The sequence below is a fragment of the Mustela putorius genome, unplaced genomic scaffold (genome assembly GCF_011764305.1).
Source record: "Mustela putorius furo isolate JIRA1106 unplaced genomic scaffold, ASM1176430v1.1 tig00000929_pilon_pilon_pilon, whole genome shotgun sequence".
In the NCBI taxonomy this organism is placed as follows: domain Eukaryota; kingdom Metazoa; phylum Chordata; class Mammalia; order Carnivora; family Mustelidae; genus Mustela; species Mustela putorius.
In genome coordinates, this window is record NW_025421520.1 from 1,460,972 (window position 1) to 1,473,784 (window position 12,813).

At 53.7% G+C, this 12,813-nt stretch overlaps 1 protein-coding gene across 6 annotated transcripts in view; it reads right to left on the minus strand.

The window, feature by feature from the left end:
- Positions 1-12,813, minus strand: part of UBE3C (ubiquitin protein ligase E3C) — a 110,543-nt gene that overhangs the window by 15,437 nt on the left and 82,293 nt on the right. For all 6 annotated transcript variants that reach the window (XM_045086278.1, XM_045086277.1, XM_045086280.1 and 3 more), the window contains 3 exons: positions 9,075-9,287; positions 1,382-1,570; positions 1,216-1,282 (listed from right to left, as the gene is read on the minus strand). In XM_045086278.1, the coding sequence (XP_044942213.1) occupies positions 1,216-1,282; positions 1,382-1,570; positions 9,075-9,287 (469 nt within the window). The remainder of the gene's footprint in view (positions 1-1,215; positions 1,283-1,381; positions 1,571-9,074; positions 9,288-12,813) is intronic.

Sequence of the window (12,813 nt, forward strand, 5' to 3'; positions counted from 1 at the left end):
CTCAATAACTAGTTGTAAGAAGAGTAACAGCTTAGAGATACATATATGTGTGTGTGTGTGTATATATGTACACATATTTTTATTTATTAATTTTTAAGGAGACAGAAGTTTACTGAACACCCCTTAAGGGCGGACAGGACAGCAGAGGAGAGGCTGTCTGCTGGAAAGAGCTTATTTTTATTTTTGATGCTACAAAGACAATGTATACTATAAATTATGTATTGCCACAAACTAGAATAGACTGAAATTCCACTAAAGTTACAGTGATTGTTTTAAGGACTTTTTTTTCCTCTCTTCACGTTCCTAAGTGTATATGTGGTTAATTTAAAAAACTTACAAATGCCCAAAAGATACGCCAGGTCCGGCTCTGAACAATCTCTCTCTCTGATGACTAATGTCATTAAGCATCTTTCTATGTGTTAACTGGCCATTTATGTATCTTCTTTCTGGTGTTTCATTTTCCTGAAGGGCAGAAACTTTTAAGTTTAACTTAATAAAAAGGAGGTCCAATTTTTTTGGTTATTCTTTTTAATTGTTAGTGTTTTTTGTTCTGTTTTGGGTTTTGGGCAGGGCGTTAGCAAGCACTGTTTTAAAAGCGGAAGACTTGAACCCATACCCGAGATCAGGAGTCACATGTTCTTCCAACGGAACCAGCCAGGAGTGCTGCTACTTAAAATGCTTCAGGGGTGGGGTGCCTGGGTGGCTCAGTGGGTTAAAGCCTCTGCCTTCGGCTCAGGTCATGATCTCAGGGTCCTGGGATCGAGCCCTGCATCAGGCTCTCTGCTCAGCAGGGAGCCTGCTTCTCTGTCTCTCTCTGCCTGCCTCTGCGCCTAGCTGTGATCTCTATCAAATAAATAAATAAAATCTAAAAAAAAAAAAAAAAAAAAGCGGAAGACTAGAAGCGATCCAACGCATTCGTGGAGACTTAAGAAAACATGGTGGGAAGAGAAAACCACAAGACGCAGAATCATATGTAAAAATGAGGACAGTAAGAAGAGATCCTGTAGTTGTGTGTAAAGATATACAGAACCAAAGAGCAGCTACTTGTTGGGGGGCAGGCGGAGGCAGAACAGGCCAGCTGGGGATTTCACGGGGCCCTCGTGCTGGGCTCCAGACTGTGTGACTGAATCACCGAACAGAAAGCAAATGGTAAGTCCATTTGGAAATACCATCTGTGACGTTTTCAGGAATAAGCAAGCAGCAGTGGCAACTTACCTGAATAGTTTGTAAACGATTTGAGGTCGTCCAGACTTATGGGGACTTGTGCACCAGAAATCAGTACCTGAAAAACAAGTTCGATTCGTAAAATGTGAGGCAGCCTGCCAGGCGGCTCCTCCGAGTTTCGTGGCAGCGGAGGTCCCGGGGGGCACGACCGGCCTACCTGGATCTCCTGCTGGTCGAACATCCGCAGCCACTCCAGGTTCACCACGTTGGCCAGGCCCTGTCTGAAGGCCAGGCAGTGCTGGCGGATCTGCCTGTTCAGCCTGTAGTCGGCCACGAGGTGGATGTACGCAATCCTGTTGGCACTCGTCACAGGGATGTCTTTGCCGCCAAATTTCAGTTCAACCACCTAGAAAGAGTAAAACAAGGGTCTGGAAATTCTAAGTACGACTAGAGCAAAACGAAACCAAGAAACACTTCCTTCAGAGAAACCCGCTAGCACGGCTTTGTACACGGGCAGCGGAGTAAAAGGCCGTGCGGCTGGTGACAGGCCAGCCTGTGTCGGCGCAAGGACGCCCCGCTGATGGGACCCTCCACAGCCGGGCGTCTTAGTCTGCCTTTCGGAGCGTCAGCCACCAATGCAACAGGTGATGATGGCACCTCTGTCGTAAACATTAGCAATCGGGTGCCTGGGTGGCTCAGTCAGTTGGGTGTCCAACTCCTGATTTCGGCTCAGGTCATGATCTCAGAGTCTTGAGCCTGAGCCCCACATCAGGCTCTGTGCTCAGCGGGGGTGGGGGTCTGCCTGAGACTCTCCCTCTCCCTCTGCCCCCACCCCCAACATACAGGTGCACGTTCTCCTTCTCTAAAATGAATAACTGAAAATTAAAATAGGGCGCCTGACTGACCCCATCGTCGAGCACCTGCCTTCAGCTCAGGTCATGGTCCCAGGTCCTGGGATGGAGCCCCGCATCAGGCTCTCTGCTCTGCAGGGAGCCTGCTTCCCCCTCTCCCGCTCCCCCTGCTTGTGTTCCCTCTCTCACTGTGTCTCCGTCAAATAAATAAGTAAAATCTTAAAAAAAAAAAAAAAGTTAAATTATGAATCACAAAGGGCAAAGATACGAACCGAAAAATGAACTCATGTCAAAAGGGATTCATTCTGGAGAAAATACAACCTAAGGAATGAAGGTTGTAGGGGAATCGTAAGTCATAGTGGTACAAACAGAACATTCTTCTCTTTGTGTCTCTGTCATACAGTTATCACTATGAAGTACTTCATTCTTTCATTCTTTTTATAAAAGATTCTTATTTATTTATTTACAGAGAAAGAGACAGATACAGGCAGGTGGAGGGAGAAGCAGACTCCCCACCAAGCAGGGAGCCTGATACGGGGCTCGATCCCAGCACCCCAAGATCATGACCTGAGCCAAAGGCAGACACTTGACGACTGAGCCACCCTGGGGCCCCTCATTATTTTTACTATTTTTAAAGATTTTATGTTTAACTTATCTCTACACCAACGTGGGACTCGACCCGACAACCCAAGATGAAGTGTCGCAGGCTCCACTGACTGAGGGGCCAGGGCCCCTCAGGTACAGCAGACAGGACTCAAGAGGACAGCAGTCTTTTAGCGATGACGGGCTGTCACTCAGATGGCCCACCCCCGGGACGGCCGTCCGTCCTCACTGGGCCTTGCTCACGCAGTGTGTCGGGGGCACAGATCCGGGTGCCAGGGGTGGCACTGCCGGGGTGTCAGCAGGAAGCCCACGGCAGAAGCCAGGGCCGGACCCAGACGCTGGCTGTCCCCGTCCACTGTGACAGGGACACCTGCAACCCCCACCCATCCCGGGAATGGCTTTCATCATTAATAAAACGGTGGTATTTCTGCTTGGTCTACCCGGTGTCTGTGGTTTGTGAGCTCGTGTGAACCAAAGGGGACGGAAAAGCCATTGCAGAGGTGTCAGCCTAACTCCCAAGAATGCACCATTTTCACGTTTGCTGCTTCTCAGACGCACCTGGAGGAGGCCGCCTGTGCTAAGAACAGAGACAGCAAGTGAAGACGACGTTCCGGTGGGTGGCAAAGCTCGGGGTGAACACAGAGGGCTGCCCAGACTGTGGGTCACGGAAGCCGCGAGCACGTCCTCCTCGCGGTTCAGCCTGAACGAGGACAGCACCTCCGGCTCCGGGCAACGGCCTGCCCCGGGCAACGGCCTGCCCCGGGCAACGGCATCTTGGCCAGTTTCTGCACCACTTCCCATGGAGGCCCCGTCGCAGAGGAGCTTTCCTGAAATCATCTTCGCCCACGGCTGCCTGGCTACCTTGCGCCACGGACACGACAAGGCTTCAACACGTGGGCTTCTTCCCCCGGTGCTCCCCCTGCTCGCTGGTGCTTGTGGTCTGGGCTGGAACCAGAGGCCCAGTGAAGGCTCTGTATCCACACCTCCTCTCACTTCCCCACTCCGGGGAGACCGTGATGCATCCCATGCTTGCTGTCCGTGCACTACCTGGGCCCCACGAGCCTGCAGTGCTGCTTTCCTGCAACTACCAGCCCTTACTCCAAGTGCACCAACAACGGGTACCAAATGAGTGGGTAGTGAGTGATTCAAAGACAGCTGTCAGGTAAAGGACCCCCAAAGCCCCAGACCCCCTGCCTTATCAGATGGCAAGGCTGTTTCCAGGGACTGCAAGGGGACAGCGTGTCGTCATCTCCGCTCCTGTCTCGGCGACGCTGGAACAGCAACTCAAGTCTCACACTGTGTTGGATCGGTCCTGGGGTTCCAGGGTGAAGGTGTACTTACATCTCTCAGTATGAACCAGCAGCTCTCCTGCGCTGCGCTCCCCGCCCCTCCTGAGTGCGGCTGGATAGCACTGGGGGGCACACGGGCTCCCCACGGGCTCCCCACCCAAGTGCGCCCACTTCATCCTCGGGGCCCCGTCCACGCCCTCTGGAAGGGCAGACGAGCTGCTGTGACCAGCCCAGGCTCACGCGGCACGGCAGCAGAACCAGGGCCTGAACGAGGTCTCGTGCCTCAAGTTCATGCTCTGGGCGCAGCGACACTGAGGGACCACCTTAAACCCTGAGCCCTTTCCTTAGCAGAGACACGTGCACAAACTCGTGGTCTAAAATTTCACATGTGTTTTTAGGCAGGCTAACAGCCGTACTGATTTCCCCAAAGAAAGCAAGTTGGGGAGAAACCCTAGTATTTCTGAAAGGAAAATTAACGTGACCTACCAACATAACGGGGTATTTGCATGTTAGAACTCTCTAAGTCACGGTATTTCATGCACTTAAACCCGTACAGAGGACTGTTTCTGTATCTGCCGTTGCAGAAATATGGAAGGTGTCCCCCATAGATCAGCTGCTTTCCAGAGACTTTCTCAGTTTCCCTGCTGGACCCTTCAGTGCAATTAACCCCCTGCGCAGCCACCCACAATCTCTTTCTTCAGCAGGAGCTTCTGCGAACAACTGAAACATCGTCACTTCGCACTTCTGCTTCTAACCGGTTCCAGTGCTACCCGAGCTGCTCTAACGGACGCTTATGTGGGCGACGTCTCACTGTCACCGTCTATCCTCAAAGGAAAATGGGAAACACTCCCGCCAGCAGAGGCCGTGGACATGGCACTATAGAACCGTCTGGCGCTTTTGCTTCATTGGTGAACCACGCCAGCGGGCGGACCGAGACGGGGACCGGCGGCCTCGCTCCCGGCGTGTTCATGGTGTCCTCACGCCGCGACACACAAGTCTGACTGCACAGAGCGGAACTTCAGCTGTCTCGGATGGCAGGGGTGGGAACAGACGCAGCCGTAACCAGGACGGGGCTCTGTCCTCCCCGTTCTCATCTCCTCTCCCGGCGCCAAGGTCCGCTCTCCAGGATGCCCAGAGGTGTCCGAGTAAGACGGGAGCAGGAGGCCAAGGTGGTGTCATTTCCCTTATTTCCACTTAGGATCTAATCCACACCTATTTCTTAAATAGGTGGCTTTTTGTTGTTGTTTTTGAAGGTTTTACTTATTTGAGAGACAGCGTGAGCTCATGCACGGTGCGGGGGGTGGAGGGCAGAGGGAGAAGAGGGAGAGCCCCAAGCAGGCCCCCTGCCGAGCACAGAGCCCTGACGTGGGGCTCGATCTCACGACCCCGAGATCATGACCTGAGCCGAAATCAGTAGGACGCTTCACCGACTGAGCCTCCCCGGACCCCACTAAATAAGTAGCTGTTTAAAGGCCAAGAAACAGACTAAAACTCAAGTGCCACGAAGGCAGGCAGAACACCCAGAACACCCAGAGTTCAGCACAAGGACGCGTAAACCTGACCATGCTTCTGTCCCAGCTCCCGAAGACGTCCCTGCTGCGGGGCCAAGCGACGGTTTGGCAGTCCCAGGATCGAATCTCAGCTTCCTGGGAAGGGAGGCTCAGGGGTTTTCTTTTTTCTTTTCTTTTTAAAGGATTTTATTTTTTTTAAGTAATCTCTACATCCAACCTGGGGCTCGAGCCCACAACCCCCAGATCAAGAGTCACACATTCCTCTGACCCATCCAGGTGGGCGGCCCTCGGGTGTTCCCTTGTTCCTCATTTCCCGCCGGCTCTGAAATGCACGTGCTTAGACTGCTGTACCCTGAGGAACGGAAATCCTGCAAACCAGGATTTGGAATCAAACACTGGTTCTCCTTCCGTGTATGTCCCTGCTCTTTCTAAAGCCCAAGGCCTCTAACCACTGTTCTCCACGACGGCAGGAGAACGCGACTTGCTGGCGTCCGTCCACCTTCTCTTGTATGCCCCTAAGCTTAGCTGCTGCTTCTTTTTCCTTTTTTTTTTTTTTAAGAAGATTTTATTTATTTGACAGACAGAGAACACAAGCAGGCAGAGAAGCAGGCAGAGAGAGAGGAGGAAGCAGGCTCCCCACCGAGCACAGAGCCTGATGCGGGACTCGATCCCAGGACCCTGAGATCACGACCTAAGCTAAAGGCAGAGGCTTTAACCCATGAGCTAACCCAGGCGCCCCTTGAGTACAGTTTTGATATGAAGTTACTTTTAAGGTTGCAAAGCTGATGACCTTTGAAAGCCTGAATTAAAAACCAGCAAAAGAAATTTATAAAGATCAATGGTAACAAGTGTTCTGTAGTTAAAACAGAACTACTCGATTCAGAGATTACTCATCTACATAAGAATGGCAGAAAAGCTGCTTCTCCCTACAAAACAGATCTATTTGTCTAAAAACCAAAAATTAGAGAAGTACATTGGCCACTTTAAAATCTGGTAAAACGAGACATAACAAGTACGACTTCAAAGGTCCTCCAACAATCCAGTTTGTTGCACACGTTAAAAAAGGTTTTGGGAGGGCGCCTGGGTGCCTCAGTGGGTTAAGCTGCTGCCTTCGGCTCAGGTCATGACCTCAGGGTCCTGGGATCGAGTCCCGCATCGGGCTCTCTGCTGAGCCTGCTTCCCCTTCTTTCCCTGCCTGCCTCTCTGCCTGCTTGTGATCTCTCTCTGTCAAATAAGTAAATAAAAATCTTAAAAAAAAAAAAAAAAAAGGTTTTGGGAGAAGATATTTGCAAATGACAGTATAGACAAAAGGTTGATATCCAGGATCTATAATGAACACCTCAGACTCAGCACACACAAAACAGACAATCATATCAAACAATGGGCAGAAGATATGAACAGACACTTCTCCAATGAAGACATACAAACGGCTATCAGGCACATGAAAAAATGTTCATCATCATTAGCCCTCAGGGAGATTCAAATTAAAACCACATTGAGGTACCACCTTACACCAGTTAGAATGGCCCAAATTAACAAGACAGGAAACAGCGTGTGTTGGAGAGGATGTGGAGAAAGGGGAACCCTCTTACACTGTTGGTGGGAATGCAGGTTGGTGCAGCCTCTTTGGAGAACAGTGTGGAGATTCCTTAAGAAATTAAAAATAGATCTTCCCTATGACCCTGCCATTGCACTCCTGGGTATTTACCCCAAAGATACAGATGTCGTGAAAAGAAGGGCCATCTGTACCCCAATGTTCATAGCAGCAATGGCCACGGTCACCAAACCGTGGAAAGAACCAAGATGCCCTTCAACGGACGAATGGATAAGGAAGATGTGCTCCATATACACTATGGAGTATGATGCCTCCATCAGAAACAACTTTTGTAGCAACATGGACGGGACTGGAGGAGATTCTGCTGAGTGAAATAAGTCAAGCAGAGAGAGTCAATTATCACATGGTTTCACTTATTTGTGGAGCATAAGGAATAACATGGAGGACACGGGGAGTTAGAGAGAAGGGAGTTGGGGGAAACTGGAAGGGGAGGTGAACCATGAGAGACTATGGACTCTGAGAAACAATCTGAGAGGTCTGAAGTGGCGTGGGGGGGGGGTGGTGGGTGGTCGGGGAACCAGGTGGTGGGTATTAAAGAGGGCACAGATTGCATGGAGCACTGGGTGTGGTGAAAAAATAATGAATACTGTTACGCTGAAAATAAAAAAATTAAAAAAAAAGGTTTTGCAAATTATGGGACCATCTGAACGTACGCTAATGTACACAAAATGTACGCCGAATGCCCCCCCGCCGACCGCTCATTTTAGCAAGTCCCACCTGGTGGCCAGTCTAGCCCATCTCTACCTCCCCCCACGGCCCCGATCTCCCCACGCTGTGAGGAGACCCCGGGTGTCAGTGATCCCTCCACGGTGAGCGCGTGGCATGAGAACGTCCCTAGCGCACTCTGCCTAACAGCTAAAACGTGGGAATGACTCAAATGTCCGTCAACGGAGAGACCGGATCCCCGCACTACGGAGCGCCGCTCAGCCGCCAGAGGGACGAGCATGGGCTCCCGGGGCAAGGGAACACAGCAGCCACCAAGGGCCCTGGCCGCAGGGTTCCTGTCCGCACCGCACCTGGGGTAGCCGAGTGTGTGCAGAGCCGGCAGGTCGTGCTCACCGCCGCGGGGTGGGACGGGCCTGCTCGCGCGCACCGGCTTCTCTGCGGAGAGGAGACCATCCTGGCTGGAGAGCTCAGGAGGGCGGTGCACCCAGAGCTAGCCGACCCGCCGTCCTCAGAAGCGAGATTTGGTGAAATGCAAATCAGGCCCCGACAGTGCTGTCATCTAGAAAAATCAGTTTCAATCTCTAACATGTAGGGTTTTTTTTGTTTGTTTTTTGTTTTTTTAAGAAGAATAAAGACATGGGCACCTGGGTGGCTCCAATAGTTAAGTGTCTGCCTTGGGCTCGGGTCACGATCTCAGGGCTCTGGGATCGAGCCCCATGTCGGGCTCCCTGCTCGGCCGGGAGTGTGCTTCTCCCTCTCCCTCTGCTGCTCCCTGTGCTCATGTTGTCTCTTCCTCTCAAATGAATAAATAAAATATTTTTTAAAAAGGGGGCACATGGGTGGTTCAGTTGTTGGGTGTCTGCCTTTGGCTCAGGTCATGATTCCAGGGTCCTGGGACTGAGCCCCGCATTGGGCTCCCTGCTCAGCAGGGAGCCTGCTTCTCCCTCTCCCGCTCCCCCTGCTTGTGTTCCTTCTCTCGCTGTGGCTCTCCCTGTCAAACAGGTAGACAAAATCTTTAAAAAAAAAAAAAAAAAAAAAAGATTAAGACAGTAAGACCAACCAGATTGATCACGCAGGCCAGCGGTCGGCGTCAGAGCACCCGAGGTCCACTGAGAATGGGCAAGGAACAGAGGTGCACAGGGACCCTTGCGGCTCCTGTCGAGAAGCGGCTACCCCCAGTCCCCAGGGCCAAGAGCCAGACGAGCAGCAGCCCCAGGAAGGGAATCCCAGAGGACTGGGGCCGTGGCCCGTGCGTCTCCAGCCCCCCACGCCCCATGTCGAGCCCTCCGGGCACTGGACGGCTCCGGAGCACTTCCACACGGGAGGACACCCGCCGCCCGGCGGGAACAGCAGCGCATCACAACAGGCCCCTCACCTGCGCCTCCCCCAGGTCGTTGTTGACCACGGTGAAGTTCAGCCCCAGCTCCTCTACGTCGCCTTCGTAGCTCTTGAGGAAAAGCAGATTCTTGTACACTTCGGGGTCGAGCGAGGCCAGATGATGGATGTCCACATCCGCGCTGGTGCCAAGCAGTTTGGACAGGAAGAAGCCGGCAAAGGGCAGTTCCACCAGCATGTTTTCATACAGCGCCTGCAAACGAGAGCGTGGAGCGCGGTCAGCGTCGGAGGAGCTCCTCTCTCAGCCTGCCCGAGAAGCCACCCACCCCGAGATTGCGCGGAACCCGGATGGACCGCAGACACGCCCCTCACCATGCCCGCGATGGCGGGCGTAGACACTGGCGGAGACCCTCCGCACGCGAGGCCAGGCTGGCCACCTGGTGCGTATGTGAGGGCATCGCACGTGCTAACGTGGACGCCGAGCGCACTTCGGGGTGCCTCGCAGAGCGTGCACGCCCGTGGACACTCCAGAGCCACATCGCCCATGCGGCCACAGAGGGGCATGTGTTCCTGCAGACGCTTCGCAGGCATCGGGGGCTCTGAGGGCTGCTCAGCGAAGCCCCTTGCCGGGGGCTGGGAACGACAGCTCAGCACCTTGGAGCTCCGCGGGCCGGAAGTCTAACTCCGGGCGGCAGCAGGCACATCCCCTTGGCAGGCCTCCTTGTCTGATGCTGCTGACGGTACCCCATGGCCCCTGGCTTTTAGCTGAGTCACTCGAAACTCGGCCTTTCCGAGAGGCTGTCTTCCCTGGGTGCGTGTCTGCATCTCCCCGCTTCTCTCACAGAGACCAGTCGCTGGCTCTGGGGAGCCCCTCTTAACCCGGTGTGACTCACAGGAAAGGTTCACTGGCAAATAACATCAAGGTCACAGGTATGGGGGATTAGGATGGAACCCCATCTTTTTGGGCGTCACAATTCAACCCACGACCACAGGCTGGACCGGCTCGGTGGCTGCTCCTCCACTCAGCCTTTGTAGCAACGAAGGAAGACAGCGTGTGCACGAGTGAGGGCAGCTGTGCCAGGGCTGGACCGTGCCTAATTCTCAATGTCAAGAAATACTATTCTTCAGACTTTTTCAGCTCCCAGGAGGAAAATCATTCTCAGCACCCTGACCACACAACCGGGGCAGGCCGGACGCGGCCCACGGTGGCAGTCTGCCCCGCCCCGCCCGAAGACGAAGGGACCAGGCCCTGGGGCTCACAGGGCTCCCGTGGCCCTTGTGCGGCCACGGTGGGTGAGCGTGTGGCGGAACTGGCGTCAAACCCAGACGCCCTGACGGAGGACTTCTCCACTCGGAGTTACTGCCCACTGTTCTGCTGAAGGGCCACGTGCATAACTGTCTTTTTATTTGTGTATGTTAAAGCATACATACATATATACCATAGAGTAAATAAAATGTACAACCTCTAAGAGTACAGCCTGACGAACTACCTGGTAGTGCCCGTGCAGCGGCCACTTGGGTGAAGATACAGAGCACCTCCCCTCCCCCAACTCCCCATGAGAGCTCCCTCCTGTCCCTCACGTCAACCCCCTTCTGTGGCCACTCCCACCCCCAGAACCCCCTCCAAGGGCATCAGACAGCCCTTGTCTGCCTCCTCACTACGTAAGGCTGTTCACTCTTTCACATGAGGCCATGCGGCATCTCCAGCCCTGGGCCTGCTGATGGACGTGGGGGTTGCGTCCCATCTGGGGCTAGGGTAAAGAAAGCTGCTGGACCATCAGTGCAAGGCTTCCTGTGGGTCTGCGCTCTGCTTCTCTCAGGAGAGACTGAAGACCTGCTAACCCCAGGGGAGTGCCAGGCATGCGGTGTGTTCAGCTGCATCTGGAAAGGACACGCTGTTTTCCAAGCACAACCATGTCCCACCATGACCAGCAATGCAGGAAGCTTCCAGCTGGTCCAGACCCTTGCTGATGATCAGTGTTGTCAGCCTTTTTAAAGTTGAGTTATGGGGCACCTGGGGGGCTCAGTGGGTTAAGCCTCTGCCTTCCGCTCGGGTCATGATCCCAGGGTCCTGGGATCGAGCCCTGCATTGGGCTCTCTGCTCTGCGGGGAGCCTGCTTCCTCCTCTCTCTCTGCCTGCATCTCTGCCTGCTTGTGATCTCTGTCAGATCAATAAAGAAAAAATCTTAAAAAAAAAAAATATCGTTGAGTTATCCTGGTTTGTATGAGGGGGTGTCTCACTATGGTTTTAATCTGCATTTCCCGGATGACCAGTGGTGCTAGATAAATTCAGTGATTATTACTCCATTCATCTCCAGATTCTCTGTCCACGGGCTGGGGGTCAAGGGATGCAGGTTTTCCAACAGGATGGCAGATTCATCTTGCATGGTAAATACGCCTATGGCCTAAAGCTGTAAAAATGCAGCAAGGGATCAGAAGTGGGTTGTAAAGTTTTCAGAAACATTCTGATCATTTTCTTCTACATAGGATGGACTTGGAAGCCCTGACGAGTCTCGTCAAATAAGTTCTGATGTACCCAAGCTACCACGTGCCGAAGCCAGCTCCAGGCCAGGTGCCGCGCTCAGCACACACCAGCTGTCTCCCCTCCATCTGGCCTATCTGGAAGGTCTCCTAAGCAGAAAGCAAGAGTCCCTCTTCTACAGAAGTCGAGGGGAAATCTGGATTTCCAAGCCCACGGCCCTTTCTGCTGGAATAAGTGTGCTCTGCAGAGACGGGAGAATGGCAGGGTGCGCGGACTCGCCGCCCCTGTGCGGTAGCTGGGGTGCTGGGGGCAGAGCCTGAGGCACACATTCTCATCTGGGGAACAGCGGGGGCCCCGCTGTAGGAAGTACTCAGGGAGCTGTGCCGCAGACGTATGCGAAGATCTTCTCTAAGTCACCGCTGAAAGACCCAAGTATCACCAGGCCAGGAACGCGGCCCCCAGCACGCTGCCACAAAGCCAAACTGTCATCCCTGGGGTGGTCATTCAGCGGTTCGCCTGACCCTGTCCGCACACACGAGAGCTGAGCCATGAGGCTCTGGAGACGCAGCTGTGCCAGTGAACTTACAGGAGACTGGCAGCTCCTGGGGGCAGGGGCTCCAGCCCTCCGAGCCACCAGCCCTGCGCCACCCTTGGAGTTGGGCCTGGGAGCCTTGCCCTGGCGACGGGGACTCAGCTAGGTCACGTCCCTGTGTGCCCTTTCCGCACGGGCAACAGGCGGTGGGGGCACCAGGCTGTACACCCCCGAGCCTTAACACGCCGAGAAATGGACCCTCACGCAGGGGCTTCCCGGACCCTCCTATGCCCCCGGGAATGCTCAGGTTCACCTTGAGTGAGACCCACACTTTCAAGTCCCTCCCAGTCTCAGGACGGGAGGGAACCAGAAAAGAGCCCTTAAACATGGTCCTGCACTGGCTCTCGCCACGGAACTCCACTGGCACCCAGTGCGGATGAGCCCTTCTCCCCGAGGTGAACGCCCCAAGGATGCCGGGTTCACTGTTAACTACGTACTTCATGGTGCCCCCCGGCCCTTCGGACTCAGATGTTCTCTGTCTGCCAGGGAAACCGAACTGTTACGTCCCTGGGCTTCTATTTCTGATCTGAAGACGGATGGGTACCCAGTTAGTTCTGAAAATTCGGCAGAACAGGACTTGTGAGTGAGAGAATGGGCAACACGGCGGCGGCCAGCACTTAACTTGTCCACTGGTAACGCCAAGAAGGAGTTGTTTTGAGAAACCGCAGTTTGCTCAGAGTTAAGAACAGCTACCGCTATAACCGG